The 26,024-nt window shown below is 38.5% G+C and overlaps 1 protein-coding gene across 1 annotated transcript; it reads left to right on the top strand.

The window, feature by feature from the left end:
• Positions 1-943: 943 nt before the first annotated feature.
• On the top strand, positions 944-25,007 carry LOC121316175 (dehydrodolichyl diphosphate synthase complex subunit nus1-like). The gene is made up of 5 exons (XM_041251040.1): positions 944-1,474; positions 8,571-8,702; positions 10,379-10,531; positions 22,892-22,991; positions 23,920-25,007. The coding sequence occupies exons 1-5, from the start codon at positions 1,006-1,008 to the stop codon at positions 24,008-24,010; spliced, it is 945 nt and encodes a 314-aa protein (XP_041106974.1). The 5' UTR covers positions 944-1,005; the 3' UTR covers positions 24,011-25,007.
• The last annotated feature ends 1,017 nt before the right edge of the window (positions 25,008-26,024 follow it).

Here is a 26,024-nt window from a genome sequence, read left to right as displayed (position 1 = left end):
TGAGAAACAACCGAATACGGTTAACGACCTTCAAAGCAACCCGATTTCATATGAGCATGCACATCTATTACCCTGGCCGAACCGGAGCTGGGTGGCAATCAAACAGAACAGTTTTCAGGACGCCTTAAGTTAACTGAGCTTGTTATATTAAGCGTGTGGGAAATCAAGCTGTATTCTTTGCCTTCTAACTTTTTCACATTTGCACAGAACCAGTCTTTATGACACATGCTGATATATATTAATATTATATTCGGATATATATTCGGATTTTTAAGAATAGATTTTACTGATTTCCATATTGCTGAAATACCTCATAGCATACAGTATATTACGTTTGCCATGGGGCTTTTACATCTTTCTGGAGTTCAAATACCGGCCAGTGTTTATATCCAGATGATTTCAGCTTTGTTTTCAATGCGGTTTAAATGTTGTCTGACAGAAGTGAGTCTTTTATTCTCCCCACTTATCTCAATATTGTTTGAAATGGCCCCAATGCCCTATTGGCTCAGCACCCTTGTTTTTATGTACATTGTAAAACTTAAATTCATTTTTGTTTTTCATTTGTATTTATTTATATAGTGCCTTTCAAACCACAGTATCTCAAAGCGCTTTATAGGTCGGTTAAAACAGAAGTCAGTATCAAGAAATAGTACAAATTACAGAACACATTAACAGTTTTAGCAAAACAAACTAGACATTGTAATTATATTACTAGAACTTAAAAAATAATAATAATAATTGCGTGACTGGCACTAATGACTTTCACTCATGCTCGTACCGCAGTGATTATATTTTAGTGTACCATCCCTTTCTGTAGAGGGCAGTGCATCGCAAAGCCACAATTCTCCACGCTTCTTTTGTAGTTTTCTTTCCTTTCCGACCGCGTACCATTACGTCATCAGAATCGCGGTCCTATCGCAGCGGTCCATGTAATCTTAGAGGTGAAAGTTGAGAGGTAAGATGTTTTGAAAGATGGCAGCCGGCGAGCTGAGGTGTTGGCAGTAGATGAAATGGCATTCACAGAGTATATTTCTCAGCGGCGGTGCCTTTAAGAACTGGAATGCGGCGCTATATGAATGGTTGAAGATTAGACAGAAAATATTTCTCAGACTGTATATGATGGCAGTTGTGTACGAGTTCGTGTGGCGGATGCTGCATGCCCTGCTACACCTCCAGCGAACGATTCTCTCCTGGTTCCGAATCAGCATTTGGAACTGGAACTGGCGTCTTTGGAGACGGGCAGTAGCGGCGGTCCAAGTGCCGGCTGTGTTTGGATTTCAGAACCACACGTACAATAACAAGAAGAGCTGCGGCAGGGTCCGGTGGAAATCAGACGGCAAGTCCCTTGAAAAGCTGCCACTTCACGTAGGCTTGCTGATAGCTGAAGAGGAGCCCCGGTACACAGACATAGCCAACCTAGTGGTCTGGTGCATGGCAGTGGGCATCTCCTATGTTAGTGTCTACGATAATCAAGGTACAGTAAGACTTAACGTGCACAGACGCTAGAACGTATTACTGCTGTCAGTCCAGAATACCTATGGTGTGACGACGTTTTTAAGTGTAGTGTCGATCAAAAAGTGAACAGATTTTCTTAAGCCCCGTACTAGCAGGATAGAGCTAGCTCTACTGTTGTGACCAGACTTTGTATACTCAGTGCTGAACACAGTGTAGAATGTTGGGCATTAAAATGTGAAAATGACTTGTTTACAAACTTGACCAACTAGTGCATGTTCTGAGTTTACATTTGCAAAAACCAGAGGATAGCGTTCAGGAAGTTTGGGACTCTGCAGGTGCAGATTGACCATGTCAAATTCATTGACAGGGGAAGGCTAGTTGTTCCTTGAGTGATCTACATTTATCAGAACTCTGTTGTGATTTCATTTGCTGGCACATGATTATTTTGTCATAGTAAGATAAATAAATAAAATGTGTGACTCAAACTGTTCTAGAATGACCTTTCGGTATTGCCATAACAGCCTGTCTCTTCAAGATGGCTGCAAATACAATTTTGCCTATCTATTTTGTGTATCTACTGTATTTATTTTTTTTGTTTGGATTCTAAACTTCACAGTAAAATATCGGTATTCCCCAGTGTGTAATTGTATTTTTTTTAAAATACATTTTATTTGTTTATTCAGTTCATTTTGTTTCTTTTTGTAATGTTTTGTATTTGTTTCTTTAAGTGCTGTATTTAATTCAGCTGAGGTAGGGAAAAAATGTACGTGTCATTATTGAGAGCGGTGTTTATTCCTCTACTCTGGATTGCTTGGCATAAAAGTGATTCTGGCTTCAGGGTTGTGAGATAGGAGGATGCGCACAATGTTCCATGAAATGTCTCTGACATTTATTATATAGCAAACATGCATTTTAATTTCAAAACTCGATATCGGGTACAGTACTACTACACTAAATAAGCCATGCTTTTAGACTGCCTTGAACTTCATGGAATTATTTTGTTTGCTACAATTACTTTGATCAGTATAATATCTTGATGAATTGTAAACCACTGGAACTGAATACTATATGCAGAAAGCAATGTGCAATTTATATAAAAGTTAAACAAAGATGACTATTGTAACTTAGTAAGTTTACTTTTGTATTGAAGATGTGGAAGAGTTTATTAGTAAACAACCACTTACACAAAGTTTAAACATTTCATCTGTTCAACGAAGATTTACAACCATACATGTACAGTAATCTAATATTTTTGGACAGTTTAGTTTAGAATCCTAGTATTTTGTAGAGATGTTGCTAGACATTTACACTATCCAACTGCATGCCACTTGATGCCTATATTTTGAAAACTGATGCATCACATCAGTGTGAGGTTTTCTTCATTTTAAGATTTTATTACAGCTTAGTCTGAGTACCTTGTCATGATACATGTTATTTCTTATTTTCCTGAGAATGCTGTGCCTCAATTAGGACTGTTGATGCATTTCATTAAGACATTTTAAGACCGTGTGTCCCTTCCAGGTAGAATGGAATTAAAATGGATTTTTTGGGGGTTTGTATCATTTGATTTACACAACATGCCTACCACTTTGAAGATGCAAAAAGTCAATACTTTGCAGAGCCACCTTTTGCAGCAATTACAGCTGCAAGTCTCTTGGGGTATGTATCTATAAGCTTGGCACATCTAGCCACTGGGATTTTTGCCCATTCTCCAGCGCCTTCAAGTTGGATGGGTTCCGCTGGTGTACAGCAATCTTTAAGTCATACCACAGATTCTCAATTGGATTGAGGTCTGGTCTTTGGCTAGGCCATTCCAAGACATTTAAATGTTTCCCCTTAAACCACTCAAGTGTTGCTTTAGCAGTATGCTTAGGGTCATTGTCCTGCTGGAAGGTGAACCTCCGTCCCAGTCTCAAATCTCTGGAAGACTGAAACAGGTTTCCCTCAAGAATTTCCCTGTATTTAGCGCCATCCATCATTCCTTCAATTCTGATCAGTTTCCCAGTCCCTGCCGATGAAAAACATCCCCACAGCATGATGCTGCCACCACCATGCACTGTGGGGATGGGTTTCTCAGGGTGATGAGAGGTGTTGGGTTTGCGCCAGACATAGCGTTTTCCTTGATGGCCAAAAAGCTCAATTTTAGTCTCATCTGACCAGGGTACCTTCTTCTATATGTTTGGGGAGTCTCCCACATGCCTTTTGGCGAACACCAAACGTGTTTGCTTATTTTTTTCTTTAAGCAATGGCTTTTTTCTGGCCACTCTTCCGTAAAGCCCAGCTCTGTGGAGTGTACGGCTTAAAGTGGTCCTATGGACAGATACTCCAATCTCCTCTGTGGAGCTTTGCAGCTCCTTCAGGGTTATCTTTGGTCTCTTTGTTGCGTCTCTGATTAATGCCCTCCTTGCCTGGTCCGTGAGTTTTGGTGGGCGGCCCTCTCTTGCCAGGTTTGTTGTGGTGCCATATTCTTTCAATTTTTTAATAATGGCTTTAATGGTGCTCCGTGGGATGTTCAAAGTTTCGGATATTTTTTTATAACCCAACCCTGATCTGTACTTCTCTACAACTTTGTCCCTGACCTGTTTGGAGAGCTCCTTGGTCTTCATGGTGCCGCTTGCTTAGTGGTGTTGCAGACTCTGGGGCCTTTCAGAACAGGTGTATATATACTGCGATCATGTGACAGGCCATGTGACACTTAGATTGCACACAGGTGGACTTTATTTAACTAATTATGTGACTTCTGAAGGTAATTGGTTGCACCAGATCTTATTTAGAGGCTTAATAGCAAAGGGGGTGAATACCTGTGCATGCACCACTTTTCCGTTATTTATTTTTTAGAATTTTTTTAAACGAGTTATTTGTTTCATTTCACGTCACCAATTTGGACTATTTTGTGTATGTCCATTACATGAAATCCAAATAAAAATCCATTTTAATTCCAGGTTGTAAGGCAACAAAACAGGAAAAATGCCAAGGGGGGTCAATACTTTCGCAAGCCACTGTACATACAGGGTATAATTATTGCTATGCATCCATATTAGTTGCTTCCAGGTTTAATCCCTTATTCTCTGATCCATAACCTACATAACTCACTGTGACGAAGTGCCTGCCCCTGTGTGTATTTTTTATTATATGTTGCGTGTGGTTTGTTAAATGTTGGTGTATAGTCATTGGTACACGGGATATAAACGGGTCTGTGTAACACAAGTGTTTAAAATGTATATTTGTATTTAGGCACGAGGATTGCACAGCACTTCACGTGCAAGTAAAATGTAATAATATGTGAGCACGAGGAATTGCACTTTATTATTTCACGTGCAGTTGTACCGAGACTCCAACTGAATGATTGACTAGCAATCGAGTCTTGGTACAGCTGCATAAAAACAGCATGTTTTCACCCACTTGCGGTTGGGTGTTCGGTGAGTGGAGAACGGGATAGGAGACGGAGGTAGAAATAATAACAAAAGTCATTGTTAAATAGAAGCTCACCGTGTTTGTCTGTCTAGTCCAATTTGTTTGTCTTTTTGTTTTGGCGACGTGTGCCGTGTCCTGTGTTTGTCTTTGTTTGTACAACCTTTTTATTTTCTGTTCTGTTTATTAAATGCTGAGCGAAAACATTCGCTCAGCTCCACCAAACCACACCTCTCTGTTGCTTATTTCCTGGCTCTGGTCTGACTCCACCCACTCCGGCTGTCTTTGTGACACTCACATTTAGGTCCTGGACCATTGGTTCTTTTAAAACAAACTTCTAACCGTGACCCCTAGTCAGGGTACTTTCAGCAATATTGAAACTTTTCAAGCGCTGGTGTTTTGATTCAAATCACTAAGGGGTAGATGTACTAAAGTATTGCGTCTGTTGCAATCATTGCAAACCGCATGCAAACCAGAAGGCCACCAGTAGCGTGAAGTACATTAAACAAACGCAGTGCTGTTAGCATTATTTTAACTAATGCTTTGCAGCTGCAGTTCTTCTTTGCACTTTAGCCTTAAATTAATATGTAATTCTGGGCGTTCCTGCAGAAATTCGTGAAAACAGGGTGGAGACTCTGCAAATGAGGGATCAACAATATTGTAATGAGATGTATTAAAGCTGCGGGAAATTGTAACACTAACAATTGAATTAATTTGTTAAGAACTTTTGAAAGCATGTTTTAAACATATGTTGCTGGTGTTTCCCAGTCTGCTTTTTCTCATGTGTTGCCAGTGGTGCTCGATGTATTTTTGAGATGAACACCCAAGTACCTAATTTTCACTGACGTCAGGGTGTACTTACAAGCCTAGAAAACACCAGGACATTCTATGACATTTCTGGTTTTCCCAGCGTGTTGGGAGCAATAGACTGCACACATGTGCCACTAACCTCTCCAGCTCATTCTGAGCATCTGTATAGGACCATGCTACTAATTATTATACACCAATGTGTACAGTGCAGCAGCATGATTTATTTTGTTTTACCAGTAGGTTAAAGTACAAAAAAAGTGCTTTAGATAGTCACTTGATTTTACTACTGTACTGTGTACTGTATAGGCCCACTGTGCAGATTTATGTTTTTACATAATGTAATTTGTAGCATACCCAAAACACATTAGAGTTATTTCAGTACAATGATTTATATTTAAAATACATTGAGAACTGTAAATATATGTATGTTTGCGCTGTGACTGGCCCATCTTAGTACATCTACCCCTTAGTCTGCATGTATTTATGAAAGATTACAGTTTAAATGACGATGACCCTTTTTTTTTTTTGTTGTTTTTTTTGGTAAAGTACATGGTTCTCGCAATACGATGAATAAGATGTACGATGGTCAGGGGTTGCACAGTATTTCACTTCTGCTTTATTTGAGTTACGATTTACATTCTGACTTCCTCTGTGCATTCAAATTTTCATACAAGTCAAGAGTGGCACATGCTCTTCTACACAGATTCATCCTTGTGGCTCATTAAGACACAAACGAAGGACTCCCACAGTAGATTGCCTGCAACTCTTTATGCCTGTCGTACACCAATGATCAATACATTGATCTGTACGCAAAGGTGTCCAATGCCCTTTCCTTGGCTCATCAAGCATTTTACTCCTGACACCTAGGATACTCTCATCTAGGACTTCCTGTTCAGTTTGCAGATTTCCTGTACCTTGTATTTTAGAAAGCTGTCATCTACTCATTATGTATTACTATATTACTTTTTTTTTTTAATTAGTTTATTCAAGAATATGTCCACTGAGATTAGACACCTGCCTCTGGGACAGTTGATGGCTGACAGTTTAACCAAAGTGACTGGAACAGATTCAGGCACATCTGCTTGGACTTGAAACTCAGTTGAATGTAGTCATTTTAATTATGAAGCTAACATAAAGCTAACACTGAACACTACAATTGCAGTGATTAGATGAGTCTGGACAACTGCAGAGAAGGATGATAATTTACTAAATTAATTTGTATGAAAGTCAGTCATTACAATAAACACCCCACATTTTCCACTAACTATAGGCACTAAGTTATATGTGTAGAGCTATTTCTTTCCTTCTGCCCCAAGGTCATATTTAAATTAACATGCAATCCAGTAAAGTATCTGGATTAGCGTAGTGATTTTTGCCATTCCTGTTCAAGACATAGCCATCATGATTAATACTGAAGTTTCTTTTAGAAGACATTTAAGATATGCCCATCAAAACGAATGACAGAATATTAAAAAAATACTTTACATTACATTTTTCCAATTTCATTAACACATACTTTTTTTTTTTTTAATGTCTTGATAAAGCACAAGGAGCAAGGCTACACTCTTGTGATGTGAACAAAACTTCTTCAGCTGTAAACTGATTCACAGTGTTTAAAGGAAGGCGCTGTTGGCAAATTGATACAGACAGGATAAAAAAATTACAGCAAATCATGCAAAGACAAAAACATTTTTCTGAAAGGGATGAAACAGTGTAAAGCTACTTTAGCAAGAAACCTTTATTCCTTTCAGAAAATGCTAACCCAGAGTGGTCAGTTTTTATATTGCAGAGTAGCCTGTGATTACAGTCAATTCAATCTGCCAAACTTACTATATAAGAATCTTTTGGATGATACTATAATAGATACAAAACAGTTTCCCCATAACATCTCACACACCAGCTGTTTGGTCTGCAAGTACTAGCATTACAGCATGTGCTGAGCCTGATACTTTCAGATCCCATTGCCTGATACTTGTTTTTACAGTTATTTTGCCTTTACAGTTTTATTGCCATGTGCATGATTGTGTGTTTCCTAGTAGCTGATTGATCTCAAAACGTAGTCAAGTTGGGTCTTAAAGGATTCAACTAATTTTGCCTTCACCACATGACTGCTGTAGGTAACCCATTCCATACCCTCAACACCCTCTGTGTGAAGGTACCTCCTTCCTTCTGTTCTAAGTCTATCTCTGCTTAATTTCCTAGTGTGTGGTCTGGTTCTGGTTTCACTAATGCACTGAAAGTAGCACACTGTCTGCATGTTCATTTTCCCCTAATGTATTTATTTTTCTTACTTATAAACCAGCCCACTATTGCCAGTGAATGATTTGTTTTTGTCCAAATTTCTAGTTATTTTTAGATGTAAACTGAATATTGATCCAAACTAATCTAAATGGTCCATCACTGTTTTAAAAAATACAGGGCATAAGGTTACAAAATCAAACATCAGATCAGTCTCAAGTTTATTTCAGCCTGTAAAAATATGAAAAATAAATTAATACATCAAAATCACTTGAGTAGACTGTGTAATTTTTGTATCACCAAGAAACAGTTAATCTGGCAATTGTGTTTTACAGTCTTTATTCCATTCAGTATGCACCTGTACATTTTCATTCTGGTGTCATCCATCACTTTCACACATTACTGATTAGGCTACCTGTTTTGGAGTCTAGCTCTAGCTAGCAAGGACAAATCACTTATCCTAGTGCTGTTGTTGTTGCAGATTTTCATTTTCCAGCATGTTCTGAAATCTGGACTGATTTGCTAGTAAATGTGGCCTCAGACTGGTCCTGTCTGGTGTAATCCATTGCTGTTGATCTAAGCTCTGCTTTGTTGACTATCTAAACACACAGAATGGGAAACACCTTGCAAATGAGTCTTTTCTTTGTTGTTTGTAGGTATCTTCAGGAGAAACAACTCCAGACTCATGGATGAAATCCTGAAACAGCAGCAGGAGCTCCTAGGCCTTGACTCCTTGAAGTACTCAGTTGAGTTTTTAAATAACAGTAACGACAAACCAGAACAGCAAGGTGGGTATCTGTAGTAATGCATGCCTTTCACTTACAATACTATGCCTATTTATTTCCTAACCTCTTGTTTCCATGTAGGCCCGCTTATTTATTAGACAGAACACTCACAACTTGAGATTGTTTTCAGAAAGAGTTTGTACCAAAACGCAAAAACCGACCCACTGACTCTTATTCGATCTAAAAGCATTACCATTTGCAAGTGCACATTGTCATGATTTTTTGTGTTGGGGGGGGGGGGGGGGGGGTATTGCAGAGCTTAACATCTCTGCTTAATGAAAAAATGAGATTTGCATCGAAACTGAAAATAACTAAGCCATAGATGCTTGAATGCAGTGATAGTCCTGACAGTAAAATTCATTACTGTAACGTCATTGTGTGGAACAAAAGATCTCTTACTCGAGTTTTGTTTTCTTTGTTACTTCTGCTTCCTTACACCTGTATACCCCCCCCCCATCACAAAGCTATTGGCAAAACCATTTCTGTTGAGGTGTCATTAACTTTAACAAGCAGTCAACCAATTGACTGTCATCCTTAATTCGTTAAGGAAAAGCAGCTGTGGATTTTTCAAGTGCGTGCATACGTGCAGGAACTCATGACATCTAGTGATCAACCCATTACACTGCAGCCAGAGAACCAGCTCTTATTCTCATACTAAGTTTGATTCTGCACCACTGTAATCATATCGGTCCTCTTTTAAGAATCATCCACTTATAAGAATCAAAACACCCGGGGCAGATGTGATTTTTATAACCGGAATGCACTGTATTCCTGCCTCGTATGGTAAGTCTGGTGCAGTGCTGGAATCCAAAGATCAAAGTGTGACAAGTATAATTGTGGCAACATAATAAATGCTCACATTTTCAGCGCTCTTCTTATCTTTAGTACTTTTAACTGCCATTTTCTATTTATTTTTTTGTGATTGTCATACTACTATACATTGCTAAGCCCCTAATTGTCAAAGTTTAGGCATCACACAAAACTGTCATCCTAGTTTTCCCTTTTTTACATTCTTGCCTACTTGTGGGCTTACTTTCAACAGAATAGACATGAGTTGAGTAGACTTGTGTGTCTGTGTTTTTGTATTAGCAATAGTACCAAGGGTCACTTTTGAGGTCTCTGTGCCTACTGACACTGGGGTTCCCTCCAGGTTGGGGAAGCAGAATGCTTATAGCATCCCCATACAAAGTGTGGTTAAACCAGACTCCTAAGTGGATGAGCACACCTTCATATACTTCCTTCAGCCACAACTGGTCTCACTGGAACTGTGAAAATAAAAAAATAAAAAATGAGTCTGAGGAGAATAATGCACCCAACATATTTGTCCCTCCCTGGGCATGGGTATGTACTGCCTTGGAAGTGAAAATGAATACTATTAGTCCTGGGCACAATTGGAATGGTGCAGAACAAAACAGGTTTATAAATACACCTATTAATGGCGATTGCTGTAGAAACCCGACATAAAGCATTTATCAACCACATGATTGATTTAAGGAGTTTTATTGCTCATATAATCTAGAGGTGGATTCCAATAGAGGATCAAAATTTGCCAATAAGCAAGTTACAGTACATAGCTTCCTATACAGAGAAGATGGATGCCACCTGCATTGCTAGCCCATAGAAACCCAATGAGAGGAGTAAACTGTGAAGAATTAACTTGTATTTTTTCTGTTTCGTAGTTTTGTCGTGTCAAGCCACAGTTAAAGTGTTGTCTCCGGACGATGGGAAACCAGGCATAGTGACAGCTGCTCAGAAGTTCTGCCAGTTAGTGGAACAGCAACAACAAAGGTCCACAGACTTGGATGTAAATATGCTGGACAGTTTGCTTAGAGGTAAGTGCCACTGCTCTATACCTGATTGCTCTGGAGTGAGCCGTGTTTTGTATTTTATGGTCTCCATTATGCTCTCGTTCACTTCTCCAAACACCCACCCTGAGTGCAGAGAGCTGCAGGTTTATATACTGTGGCTGAAGAGTTTAACTAGATAGTAATTATTCTTTTACCCCTTGGCCACAATCTGCACGAGTTTATTAATTACGTGTGACTGCCGACTAGTTTAAGAATGGATTAGCCAACAACCACAAGGTTTTCTTTTAATTGTACACTGGCAGAGGACGAGCTGCCTAATCTCTCCTCTGCCAGACAGAAACAAAACAATATCAAAACAAAACGTAACTTGTCATGTATGTGTGTGTGTTTATATATATATATATATATATATATATATATATATATATATATATATATATATATATATATATATATATATATATATATATAAAATCACAAATAAACAATACAAATTGAGACACAGGGGTAGAGGGGGGAACCCTGTTCTAAAAATTAATAAACAATACAGGGCTCCTCGCCCTGTTACACCCTGTCATATCTTATTTGTAAAAACAGTCATTAATTGCACCCTTAATTAAAATCAAATGGAGTTGAAAGTGTGAATTGGATGCTTGTTTATGAGATTTCATTCATTTCTTCTAAGGGACACTAATTGGCTGTTATACAAGATTGCTGTAACTGGTGTGATGGATATAATCGTTTGTAGTAGTTTATATCAACAAATCACCTATATTATCTTAGGCGGACAGCACTGAACAGCGGCTATAATAAATGACTATCTGTAATAGATTTCACAGCCACTCTTGCTTTCCCAGCTGAGAATATATATATTAGCGATCTGTTTGGTCTATGCAGTAGACATTCTCATTAGAATAGCATGGACACACAGCTGTATTTTAACATGCACAGCTTGTGGTTGGGTCTCCTCTAGAGCTGCTGCAGTGACTGGGACCGTGAGTGAGTCTGCCACTTAGTATTGTGGGTGACTATCAAATATAAGAGCATAAGAACATAAGAAAGTTTACAAACGAGAGGAGGCCATTCGGCCCATCTTGCTCGTTTGGTTGTTAGTAGCTTATTGATCCCAAAATCTCATCAAGCAACTTCTTGAAGGATCCCAGGGTGTCAGCTTCAACAACATTACTGGGGAGTTAATTCCAGACCCTCACAATTCTCTGTGTAAAAAAGTGCCTCCTATTTTCTGTTCTGAATACCCCTTTGTCTAATCTCCATTTGTGACCCCTGGTCCTTGTTTCTTTTTTCAGGCTGAAAAAGTCCCTTTGGTCGACACTGTCAATACCTTTTAGAATTTTGAATGCTTGAATTAGGTCGCCACGTAGTCTTCTTTGTTCAAGACTGAACAGATTCAATTATTTTAGCCTGTCTGCATATGACATGCCTTTTAAGCCCGGAATAATTCTGGTCGCTCTTCTTTGCACTCTTTCTAGAGCAGCAATATCTTTTTTTATAGCGAGGTGACCAGAACTGCACACAATATTCAAGATGAGGTCTTACTAGTGCATTGTACAGTTTTAACATTACTTCCCTTGATTTAAATTCAACACTTTTCACAATGTATCCGAGCATCTTGTTAGCCTTTTTTATAGATTCCCCACATTGTCTAGATGAAGACATTTCTGAGTCAACAAAAACTCCTAGGTCTTTTTCATAGATTCCTTCTCCAATTTCAGTATCTCCCATATGATATTTATAATGTACATTTTTATTTCCTGCGTGCAGTACCTTACACTTTTCTCTTTTAAATGTCATTTGCCATGTGTCTGCCCAGTTCTGAATCTTGTCTAGATCATTTTGAATGACCTTTGCTGCTGCAACAGTGTTTGCCACTCCTCCTACTTTTGTGTCGTCTGCAAATTTAACAAGTTTGCTTACTATACCAGAATCTAAATCATTAATGTAGATTAGGAATAGCAGAGGACCTAATACTGATCCCTGTGGTACACCACTGGTTACCACACTCCATTCTGAGGTTTTTCCTCTAATCAGTACTTTCTGTTTTCTACATGTTAACCACTCCCTAATCCATGTACATGTGTTTCCTTGAATCCCAACTGCGTTCAGTTTGAGAATTAATCTTTTGTGCGGGACTTTGTCAAAAGCTTTCTGGAAATCTAAATAAACCATGTCATATGCTTTGCAATTATCCATTATCGATGTTGCATCCTCAAAAAAATCAAGCAAGTTAGTTAGACACGATCTCCCTTTCCTAAAACCATGTTGACTGTCTCCCAGGACCCTGTTACCATATAGGTAATTTTCCATTTTGGATCTTATTATAGTTTCCATAAGTTTGCATATAATAGAAGTCAGGCTTACTGGTCTGTAGTTACCTGGTTCAGTTTTGTTTCCCTTTTTGTGGATCGGTATTACGTTTGCAATTTTCCAGTCTGTCGGTACCACCCCTGTGTCAAGAGACTGCTGCATGATCTTGGTTAGCGGTTTGTAAATTACTTCTTTCATTTCTTTGAGTACTACTGGGAGGATCTCATCCGGCCCAGGGGATTTGTTTATTTTAAGAGCTCCTAGTCCCTTTAACACTTCTGCCTTAGTTATGCTAAAGTTATTTAAAACTGGATAGGAACTGGATGACATGTGGGGCATGTTGTCAGTATCTTCCTTTGTAAAAACTTGTGAAAAGTAATCATTTAATATATTTGCTATTTTTTTTCTTCATCTACAATTTTGCCATTTGTATCTCTTAAACATTTAACCTCCTCTTTGAATGTTCTCTTGCTGTTGTAATATTGGAAAAACATTTTGGAATTGGTTTTAGCTCCCTTAGCAATGTTCATTTCTATTTCTCTCTTGGCCTTTCTAACTTCCTTTTTGACTTGTGTTTGCAGTTCTGTGTACTCTTTCTGCGTACTTTCTTTTTGGTCCTTTTTTAATGCTCTGTAAAGTGCCTTTTTTTCTGAATATTTTTTTAAATTGATCTATTAAACCATTTTGGCAATTTAGTTTTACATTTAGATTTGTCTACTTTAGGGATGTAATTGTTTTGTGCCTCTAGTACTACATTTTTGAAGAACAACCATCCTTCTTCTGTGGGTGTTTTCTCTATTTTACTCCAGTCTACTTCTGTTAGTCTCTGTTTCATACCTTCATAGTTTGCTTTTCTAAAATTGTAAACCTTAGCTTTAGTCATTACTTTTGGGGTTTTAAAAAACACTTCAAATGAGACCATGTTGTGGTCTGAGTTTGCCAGTGGTTCTCTGACCTCTGTTTTAGTTATTCTGTCTTTGTTATTTGAAAAGACTAAATCAAGGCATGCCTCCCCTCTAGTCGGTGCCTTGACAAATTGTGTTAGGAAGCAGTCATTTGTCATTTCCACCATTTCTATTTCATCCTTCGCGCTACCCACCGGGTTTTCCCATTTTATTTGGGGGAAGTTGAAATCCCCCATTAGTATGGCTTCTCCTTTGCTACACGCATTTCTAATGTCATTGTATAACAGATTATTTTGCTCACTGTCTGAATCTGGCGGTCTATAGCATGCTCCTATTATTATGCCCTTTGAAATTTTTGTCCGTTATTCTGACCCATATTGATTCGGCTTTATTTTCTTTGTCCAGGTTTAACACCTGGGCTTCAAGACTGTTTCTTATGTATAGCGCTACCCCTCCTCCTCTTCTGTCCTGCCTGTCTTTCCTATACAGTGTATACCCACAAATATTATATTCGTCCCCATCACTCTCAGACAACCACGTTTCTGTAACACCTATCACATCATAGTTACCTGTTAGTGCAGTAGCTTCAAGTTCTAGAATTTTGTTTCTGATACTTCTAGCATTTAGATAAATACATTTAATGGTTGTCTTACCTGAGTTGTTGTTCTTGTTTTGATGTGGTCTCCCTTCTGTTTTTTTGTTGATTTCTCCCCCCTTCCTTTCTAGTTTAAATGCTTCTGAACCTGCTGGAGGATCTTTTCTCCAAGTAGACTGGTTCCCTTGTTATTTTAGTGCAGTCCATCCCGTCTATACGGATAGTCTTCGTTGTAGAATGTGGTCCAATGATCAAGATAGGTGAAGCCTTCCTGTGTGCACCACGTCTTCAGCCATGCATTTTGATTAATTTATTTCAGCTGTCCATATGGCCCTTTGCAAGGTGCCGGTAGTATACCAGAAAATACCACAGTTTTGGTGCCAGTTCCTCAAGATCCTGTTGCTGTCTCACTTCTTCCAGCTCCATTTCTAGCATACTTACTAGTTTATGCAAATCCTGGATCGCGCGGCACTTTACGCACACTTGGTTAAGCTCCGCTGGGTTTTCTCGGATTTCCCACATCAAGCAGGTGTCACAGATTACTGGCTTGAAGACCTTTTTGAAGTTTAGTTTCTTCTGCAGCTGTCAGCCTGCTTTAAAACTGCTTCTAAACTGCTCTGTACTTTTCCCACTCACTGTCGCTTCCACTCGCTGTCGCTGGGAAGACTGCCTCGTTTAACTGCGTTGTTTTGCTGTGCTGTTGGCTCCTCCCCTCGCCCGTGTCTCAGAACGGTGCTGAATTTGAATCAGCTGCTCCGAGTTTCAGCTTGTTTGTTATCAGAAAAACACACACGGCTGTTTGACTTTGAGCTGCTGCTATGTTTCCCCAATGTCCTCTGTTTTCTGATTAATGCAATTTCTCCTTACTGCTTCTAAACTGCTCTGTACTTTTCCACGCCTGTACTTCTCCCACTCGCTGTCGCTGGGAAGGACATCGCTGGGAATAGAATCCATAGTACCTGGATTATATCTTTAACAAAATGTGTTAATTTTATTTAATGTTTCAACACCAAGATAAATCCTTGGGATGAGTAAAAAGCCTGTATGCAAGTTAAATGTGAGCACATTTTTTTTTTTTTTAAACAGTTTTTAATTCTTTTTTTCCAATTTGCTCCCAATTTTTTTAAATGTCCAATTATTATTCAACCTGGCTCACCGCTGCAACCCCCGAACTAACTCAGGAGAGATGAAGACCAGCACACACGTCTGAAATTAGTGCTGTCAGCCATCTGTGCCCTATAGCCTGGGGATCGTAGGTTGGAGTCCAGGCTATGTCGCAGCTGACCGTGACCGGGAGTTCCTAGGGGGCAGCGCACAATTGGCCGAGCGCTGCCCGGGTAGGGAGGGCTTAGGTTGGCAGGGGATTCCACGGCTCACCGCGCATCAGCGACCCCTGTGGTTGATAGGGCGCCTGTGGTTCTGCACTGGAGCCTCCAGATCTGTGTTGTCCTCCGGCACTATAGGTCTTGCGGCCTCGCTGTGGATCCGCAGCGTGTAAAATGATGGATTGGCAGGAGCACGTTTCGGAGGACGCACGCTCCAGCCTCCGTTCCCTGAGTCGGTGGGGGGGTTGTGAGCCGTTAGCTGAGGATACAGATAATAATTGGGCATATCAAATTGGGGAGAAATTGGAAAAATATAAATTATTATGTCTCACCCGAAGTTTTTAGCATTTTGTCCCTTTTGACTTGTCCAAATATTGCTGCAATTTTGTGGACATGTGGCCTTTTGATTTTCGTATGATAGACTTTAAGATATAAGCTTTACATTTGGCACATTTTATTCTATGATTCTCTAGGTCTAGATGTAACCCTTTCAAGGGGAACTGTTATGTTTTTAGTAAAACCGCAGGCGGCATTGCTGTTTCCATCGCTACTGTCTAATAAACCTTTTCAGATGGCTTCTTTTTTCAGTGTTCTAAAACTCCTTGAGTTGCTAAATAACATTTAAGCCCCACGTCTGACCATGTTAGACCAATCCCTTGGCTGACTGTTGATAGCTTGGATCTTGTTTCAGCCATCTTTTAGTAAATACAAAACAACACAGTCTGCTGCACCTTTCACCTTGCTGGAGACTTCCAGAACAAACTGGTGGTTTCTGAAGCAGCAAAAATGAACTGGACTGACCTGAAGGATATGTTGCAGTGCATCTGCGGTCTTATTTTCAGCTGTGCATCTTATTTTTGATTTGCAGTTTTCATAAAAATCTATTTTAATTATGCAAGACTGTAGTGATTGGTGGAACTGCCCTTTACACAAAGCCCTGTTCATACAGAAATTAGTTATATATTGCACAGTATTTATTAGGTTTGGCTGAAGTACAAGGAAAAAACTTCTTGTCCAAGGGACAAAAAGGTAGAAAAATCTACTTGCCTCCTCCCCATCGCATAAAACACACACACACAAAGAAGTAGAATATAAATTTTGTTTTTATTTAAGAGGAAACAGTCAATCAATTAGTGATTGACACGGGTGGATCTAGTCTTGTAGCTTGACTGGTTCACTAAATTCTTCAGGATACACAAAAGGTTCCCCACAGATGTATAACATATTTTAAGGAAATGTTCCTTTCAGTGCAGTTTGGAACGCATTTGCTTGTAAATCTAAGTAACATACTAAGAGTACAACTATAACTTGGAGTTATTCAAATGTAGAAATAGCTTCTGCCTATTTTTTTCTTTATCTATAAGCTGAATCCAAATCCTTATGTACAGGTTTTTTTAGTTTGTAATATTTTTGTATAGTTTGTATTTTTCTTGATGTTCTTTCAGTTATGTAACTGCTGAGCCCCACCAAAATGCGTGCGGTCTTTACAGTAGGCTCTGTCAAATTCTGTAAAGTCCAAATTTATTTTTCTTTTGTTTATTTCTATTGAATTTTGTATTTTTTTTTTAAACTGTACCTTTTACAGCTATTTTTCTAATCTAGCGTCTTGTCCCGTGATGCTACCTGGAACTCTGCTGCAGCAGGGTGATCCTGGTTTCATGCCCTGAGGGCTTTGTTCTTTTTGGGGGGGGGGGGGGGGGGGCAACGTTCTTTCCCTGCAGTACTCTCACTGAAAAATAAATACATTAATTAATTAATACATACACATTCCCATGAGATTTACAGTCTATTGTATTTTAAAATAATATTAAAATATTGTACAGATAATCTCATATATAAGCATTTCATTTCTATCATTATAAACATGTTTGTCAATCTTCATGTTTTAATAGTTTCAGATTGATGGAGTGTGCATGTCCAGTAAATAACTAATATCGCTTCTGTTCAAATCATCTACTAAAAAAAAAAAAAAAGAGATTTAAATCTAAAAAATATGTAAATATGGTGAATTGCAAACTAGGTTAGCAACACTAAATTTGAAAAGAAAAAAAAAAAAATTACCTGGGAAAGTTTGCCTTGAAATGCTTCAAACAGTAAACTTTTTTTTTTTTTTTTTTTAAACATCCCTAAAAGTACACATTTGTTTAAATGTCAGGTTCTTGTATTAAGAAAGCAGTATCACTTATTTGCTAATTTACAAAAAACGTGAATAATAATAATAAAAATGAGTAAAAACGATTTCCGGGCAAAGTACAACTGCAAAACTTGTTGTCCCTCACACAGATCTTGTTGTCCTGGGCATTGGGGAAATATGAGTTGCACACCCCTGCATTTATATTAAGACTAAAACTAGCACAGAGATGTGCCATTTATTTATTCAATGACATTAAAGATGTGAAGCATTATACACAATAAATGGAAAAGTTCACAATTAGTGCTGCATGACATGATTGTTCAGATTGAGCTCTTTGCAGAAATCAGGTGCTGACAATCAGATGAGGGCTGTTGTTGATTGGGCTCAATTACAATAAAAAATAAAGTGAAGAAACTGCTGCTTTGGGGTCATAATGAGTGCTGCTTTTCTTAAAGTAAGTAGCGGGGTTCTGAAAACTTACAGCTTTATATGTCCCCATGTGTTGCTACAACTATTTAAATAATGTTCTTGGAATTTAAAGTCTCTTTCAAAGGACTTTTTAAGGTGGCTGCTTAGTGCACTTGGGTTCAGAGGTGTGTGTGTTTTCCTACAGGCAGGGGACGAGGAGAGGGGGGTCTCTCTCTCTCTCTCTCTCTCGATAAAAACTAAATAAACATGGTATATGGGCGTTATAGTTTTGCGTGAGATTTATAATTGATTGTTTAAAGTTGTGGATGCACATAATAAATGCAATACAATAAGGTAGCTTTAATTTGTCTTCATACAGGATCATCTTTAGTTTCATACAATATTAATACATAAATAAATCTGATGGTTTGATAATTGTATTTTAAAGCATAGGCATTTAAGCCTGATATGTGTTATTAGTGGTTGTATCATTGCATCTTTTTTTCTCTCATCAACAATTTGATTCTCTTTACATCCTAGCCTTGTATTTAATGTATCATGCATTATTTTTGCTGTATTTAATGTATCATGCATTATTTTTGCTGTATTTATTGTATTATGCTTTTTTTTAAATTTTTTAAACTGTATCTTGTAAAGCACTTTGTGATGGTGGGCCATGTAAAATGCGCTATGTAAAATAAAGATTGATTTGATATATAGATATAGATGTAGAGATAGATAAAGATAAAAACACACACCATCATCCTTGCCCCAGCTTCACTGGGGCGTGTCTCTTCTCTGATCTCAAACCCGAGTGCACTAAGCAGCTATCATGAAAAATACCTTTGAGAGCGACTTTAAAATGTATAAGCGTAAAAACTTTTCAGGATGTAAACAATGAAAAGGAAAATTCCAGGTACCGTATGTAAATGGTTGTAGCAAAACATGGGGTTGTACAACGCTATATGTTTTTGAAACCTGCTACTTACTCTTTAAGGTCTTTTCACATCAAGCTCGTTGCCTCAAGCGTCAGCGTCCTGCGTGTTGTGACGCCGCCCAGTTGCATTCACCCCAAAGTCATCAATCAATAAAGCCCTGTCACTGAACACAACATTTCCTTAAAGTACAGAATTATATTTTTGTATTTGTTAGCACAAATAATGTAATAGCACAGCAGTATTATTTCATGATAATTAATCTAAAATTCTGTATCTTTTGCATAAAAAAAAATTTAATAAAAAGGGAATATGTTATAAGTATGTCCTGAACATTTAATTTGTAGTTTCGAGCGTTGTTGTCTTGGCACACTGTGTGAGAAGTCTTTCTTTACCGTACTTCACTGTTAAATAAATGCCTTCCCATTTGACACACGTACGTAAGCCTACATTTACAGCTTTACCTGTCTTTTATAGTTCTTTTTAAAAATTGTTTGAACACTTCTTACCTGCTGCTGATAGATGGTTGAAATTCCAAACACAGATCGTATGTTACTGCAACGCCCGGTTGGGATCTTCATATACAGTGCCTATAGAAAGTCTACACCCCCTTTCAAAATTTTCACCTTTTGTTACCTTATAGCCTGGAATTAAAATGCATTAAAAATGTTTTTTTTTTTTTTTTTTTTCATTTATCTACCCATCCTACCCCACAACTTCCAAGTGAAAATATATTCTAGAAATTTGTAGAAAGTTAATTAAAAGTACAAACTAAAACAGCTTGGTTGGATAAGTGTCCACCCCCACCCCCCCATCCCTTGTAATAGCAATCCTAAATTAGCTCAGGTGTAACCGATCGCCTTTAAAATCACACACCAATTTAAGTGGCCTCCACCTGTGTTAAATTGTAGTGATTCATATGATTTCAGGATACATTCAGCAGTTCCTGTAGGTTCCCTCTGCATTTCAAAGCAGACTCAACCATGAGCACCAAGACGCTTTCAAAAGAACTCCGGGACAAAGTTGCTGAAAGACACAGATCAGGGGATGGGTATAAAAAAATATCAAAAGCCTTGAATACCCCTTGGAGCATGGTCAAGACGATTATTAAAAAGTGGAAAGTGTATGGCACCACCAAGACCCTGCCTAGATCAGGCCGTCCCTCCAAACTGGATGACCAAGAAAGAAGGAGACTGACCAGGGAGGCTACCAAGAGGCCAATGGCAACTTTGCGAGAGCTACAGGCTTTTGTGGCCAAGACTGGTCAAAGTGTTCATGTGACAACAATATCCCAAGCACTCCATAAATCTGCCCTGTATGGTAGGGTGGCAAGAAGGAAGCCATTACTCAAGAAAACCCACCTTAAATCCCGTTTGAAGTATGCAAAAAAATACTCGGGAGATTCTGTAGCCATGTGGTAAAAAGTTTTGTGGTCTGACGAAACTAAAATGGAACTTTTTGGCCTAAATGGAAAGCGTTATGTTTGGCCCAAACCCAACACAGCGCATCACCCAAAGAACACCATCCCTACTGTGAAGCATGGTGGTGGCAGCATTATGGGTGAATGTTTCTCATCGGCAGGGTCTGGGGCACTTGTCAGGATAGAAGGGAAAATGAATAGAGCAAAATACAGAGAAGTCCTTGAGGAAAACCTGCTGCCCTCTTCCAGAAAGCTGAAACTGGGATGGAAATTCACCTTTCAGCGTGACAACGACCCAAAGCACACAGCCAAAGTTGCACTGGAGTGGCTGAGGAACAAAAAGGTAAATGTCCTTGAGTGGCCCAGTCAGAGCCCAGACCTAAAACATCCTAAGTATGTGGCATTACAGGAAGATTGCTATCCATCAACACTCCCCAAGGAGCTTGACAGAGATTGAACAGTTTTGTAAAGAAGAATGGTCAAATATTGCTAAATCTAGGTGTGCAAATTTGGTAGAGACCTATCCCAACAGACTCACAGCTGTAATTGCTGCCAAAGGTGCTTCCACCAAGTATTAACTCAGGGGGGTGGAGACTTATCCAATTATGATCTTTCAGTTTTGTATTATTAATATATAATTTTTTTCTCAATAAAAACTTTTTTCCCCTTAACAGTGTAGAGTATGGTATGTAAATAAGTGTGTGTGTGTGTGTGGGGGGGTAATCCTCATTTAGATGCATGAAACACTGAGGCATTGACAGAACAAAATGTGAAAAAAGTTAAAGAGGGTGTAGACTTTCTATAGGCACTGAACATACAGCACTTGCTAAATAATTTTAACAAAAAAGTAGGGTTGCAACCTTTATAAAATAATGATTTATTAATACCTGCTGCACAATGCAGGGTACCACAGTGTATCTTTCTAACATTTATTCCACTGGTCCCACTCCAAGGAATCCTTTAAAAATAAATGCAAATTTTCTCCAAAATGAAACATTGCTTAACGAAATACTTGGTCAACAAAGTACTTCAGACTAGGCAGTCCTGTAGCTCACCCAGAAACAACCGTTCTCAATCTAAGTGTCTTGTTCTTGTGGACAAAGTATATATACAGTTTAATTTTGAACACATTAATACAAATTATTATTTGCCATATTGATGTGTATTTATCATATCTGTCACAAATAGACTTGGGTGACTTAACTCCTAATTTAAAATCTGTGGTGAGAAATCTGGGTGTTATATTTTACACTGCTTCAAGTTTTGAGTCGCATTAAAAGGATTACAAGTGTCTTTATCGTCTAAGAAATATTGTCAAAATTAGATCATTTGTCATTTTCCGATGGTGAGAAAGTATGCCATGCCTTTATTTCATGTAGACTGGACTACTGTATGCCCTGTTTCCTGGGCTTACTTGTGCAGAATTCAGCTGCAACGGTTGTCACCAGAACACAAGAGAGAGCACATGTAACTTCTGTGCTGGCATCTCTGCACTGACTTACTGTGAAATATAGAATTAATTTAAAAATTCTATTAATTACATTTAAGGTACTAAGTGGGTTGGCACCAGATTACTTGTCGGGGTTATTGTCTCCCTGTCAGCCTGGTGTTTATTGAAGTCAGCTGATGGTGGCCTGCTCTGCAGTCCGTGGGTAAGGCTTAGACAGAAGGGAGAGGTTGTTTTTTGTTTTCGAACTCCACAGTTTCTGCCAGATCATGTCAGAGGTTCGCCCACAGTGGCTACTTTTAATCCAGGCTTAAGCCTTATTTCTGTAATTTAGCCATTTTTAGTTTTTTTTTTTTTTTTTTTTTGTTAGTGTTTTGATAATATTTGTCTTTGTAAATTTTTTGTTCTGTTTTAACCTGTGTGACGTGCCTTCAACCTTGCGGCATAAAAGGCGCTCTATATAAAGGTGGTTGTTGTTGTTATTAATAATAATAATAATAATAATAATAATAATAATAATAATAATAATAATAATAATAATAAATATATTGTTTAGCGGTACATTTACAAGTATGTTTCTCTACGCGGCCGGTGTGAATGCCTCCATTAGATTTACAATGTTCTATTTACACTGATGCTTTTTTAGGCGCCTCGCTTCGTGTAAAAAGACCTTCAGACTGCAGAAACAGCAACCATCAGAACTCCAAGCAGCTGTGTCCTCAGTTATGTCACTTGGAACAGTAAATGTAGTAAATGAGCCCTAGTTTGCAGTTCTAGTTCACATTGATCATGATCATATTGATCATTTGCAACAGAAGACCAGCTATTGCATTAAACCTGTGTTCACAATTGCAAAGTTTGATTTGTAGAGAATATTGCTTATTTTACAGGTACGAAAGGAATGCCTGATCCTGATTTAGTGATGAAGTTCGGCACTGTGGACAGCACACTAGGATTCCTTCCCTGGCACATCAGACTAGCAGAGATTATGTGAGTGTCCCTGTTTTTACACTGGAACATACTTGAGGCTTTGCTGTGTTCGGTATCTGAGTGTCGTCTTTAGTTTGTGAAATGTATTTTGCTTGTGTGTTTCGGTTATTTTGGACAGCTTAGGTTGCTTGATATTTACAGCTGTGGCCAAAGGTTTTGCATCACCCTAAAGAATTAACTAATTTTGCTTCAGAAACTCAAATGAAACCTGCTGAATAATGTTATGTTGGCATAGTGAACTACATACCACTGAGTTGACAATTTAGCTGCTTTTCAGGGGTATCCCAGGAGACTGCTGGCAAACATCTGAATTTCCAACCACGCTTTCCCTGAATACATGCATACATTACAGTACAATATGGTGCAATGGGATTTACATATTTATAGATATGCAGTGAATTATACAGACACTTACTTTTTGTAGCTTGAATAGTAATTTGAAAGGTAATTCAGGGAATTGTAATGCAATGGAATAACATATTGGCACCAAGTAGGTAGGCTTGTTGTTACTGTCAAAACACCAGATGGCAGCCCTTTCCAGTTTTACACTGCACAAATAAGATACCTCAGTTGAGATGTGACGCTGCAAAGGATAGGCGTGTTAAAAGAAGTACAGTGAATGTATCTGCGCTCAGTTTGGAATAATGTGAAGACCCTGGTCCATGTAAAGCACATAGTGAGACTTATGGCAGTTCTGGGACTAATGAAGACTCCTATCCCTTGCAGTTATTAGACAGTTTTTATGCTTGAAATTATGTTTGCTTCTTTGACAATCCTTTGTTTGTTTGTTTTTTAAAAATGACCATGTTTGACCATAATCCCATTATGTTATCTTTGATTCACATAGGTTGTACTACCTGGTAGGATGGGGACAGGGATTCATAAGATGCACATTTTAAGTAGGATTTTTTTTTTTCTCTGTTTACAGTTCTTTGCCTTCTCACATAAACATCACATACGAGGACTTTTTCAGTGCGCTGAAGTGCTACGCTGGCTGTGAACAACGTCTAGGGAAGTGACTCTTAGAGTGGATTGAAAACAAGAAAAGGGACCTGCCATTTCCTGATGTTTACAAGAAGCCAAGAACAACAAACACAACACCAGTTCGCCGCTATTTCAAGTGTTTTATTTGAATTCACCAATCGAGGTTAATAAAGTGTCTTATTGCCTCTGAATGGCTAGCTCAGCATGTGTTTGTAAGGGTCTGAAATGTATGTGCAAAAGTCTGAATTTAGAAGCCAGAAAAGCCCCTTGAAGGGCAAGTCTCTTATGTAAAACAAACTTCCAGCAACATCTGGATTAGCAGTATGGTGTATAAACATTATTCAAATCAATTATCACTCTAGTGTTTTGACACTTTTTTTTTTTTTTTTTTTTTTTATAAAGTAGATATAACATTTTCCAGGGATGATGTTATAAAACAGGAACTTTAAGTGTGGATTCTTCTGGTTTCTGTAAATAGCGTTGGGCTACATGAGTCACTGTAGATTGTATAATCTACAGTAAAATCCTGCTTTAAGGCACATAAGTGTATAATTGAAATCTGTAAGTACCTACAGGTTTTGTGATTAAATCCCAGTTATTGGTTGGCTTATTTCTTCAAAGAAACCACCATCTGAAAAATGTTGGAAAATACTATTAAAGCAATGGGTTATTTTCTTAATGTTCTAAAACCTGGCTGCGATTAGTTGGAATATAATATTTTACGTGGTGCTAGAGTCTAGATCTGTGTGATAAACTTGTGTTTTGTCACAAATCCCTTTGCACTAGAATCAGTTATTAGCAGGCAGCACAATCAACAAATACCATTAAATACAAAGGGACATTTTAACAAAGCTATTTAAATTGCATTTAATGGTACTTTGTCTAAAGTATTGAAGTATTTCTAAATAACATACTGGTATAGGAAAACAATAGTCTTAGGTGATTTAATGAGCAATTTAGAGCAGTTTTTTTCTTTTATATATATACACACACACACACACACACAGTGCCTATAGAAAGTCTACACCACCTTGAACTTTTTTTACATTTTGTTGTGTCAGTGCCTCAGAGTTTCATGCATTTAAATGAGGATTTTTTCAACTTATCTACACACTATATTTCGCACTGTTTAGGGGAAAAAAGTTTTTAGTGAGAAAAAAATTATATATTAAAAATACAAAACTGAAAGATAATAATTGGATAAGTCTCCACCCCCCTGAGTTAATACTTGGTGGAAGCACCTTTGGCAGCAATTACAGCTGTGAGTCTGTTGGGATAGGCAATATTTTACCATTCTTCTTTACAAAACTGTTCAAGCCCTGTCAAGTTCCATGGGTAGCGTTGCTGGACAGCAATCCAAGTCATGCCACAAACTTTTGATTGGATTTAGGTTGGGGCTCTGACTGGACCACTCAAGGACATTTACCCTTTTGTTCCATAGCCACTCCAGTGTAGCTTTGGTTGTGTGCTTTGGGTCGTTGTCATGCTGAAAGGTGTACATCCATCCCGGTTTCAGACCCTGCCGATGAGAAACATTCACCCGTGATGCTGCCACCACCATGCTTCACAGTAGGGATGGTGTTCTTTGGGTGATGCGCTGTGTTGGTTTTGGGCCAAACATAACGCTTTGCATTTTGGCCAAATTCCATTTTAGTTTCGTCAGACCACAAAACTTTTTGCCGCATGGCTACAGAATCTCCCGAGTGTTTTTTTCCATACTTCAAACGGGATTCAAGGTGGGCTTTCTTGAGTAATGGCTTCCTTCTTGCCACCCTACCATACAGGGCAGATTTGTGGAGTGCTTGGGATATTGTTGTCACATGCACACTTTGACCAGTCTTGGCCGTAAAAGCCAGTAGATCTCACAAAGTTGCCATTGGCCTCTTGGTAGCCTCTCTGATCAGTCTCCTTCTTTCTTGGTCATCCAGTTTGGAGGAACGGCCTGATCTAGGCAGGGTCTTGGTGGTGCCATACACTTTCCACTTCTTAATAATTGTCTTGACCGTATTCCAAGGGATATTCAAGGCCTTTGCTATTTTTTTATACCCA

The sequence above is a fragment of the Polyodon spathula genome, chromosome 5 (assembly GCF_017654505.1).
Source record: "Polyodon spathula isolate WHYD16114869_AA chromosome 5, ASM1765450v1, whole genome shotgun sequence".
NCBI lineage: Eukaryota > Metazoa > Chordata > Actinopteri > Acipenseriformes > Polyodontidae > Polyodon > Polyodon spathula.
The sequence above is the reverse complement of the archived record's forward strand: the minus strand, read 5'-3'. Positions and strand labels throughout refer to the sequence as shown.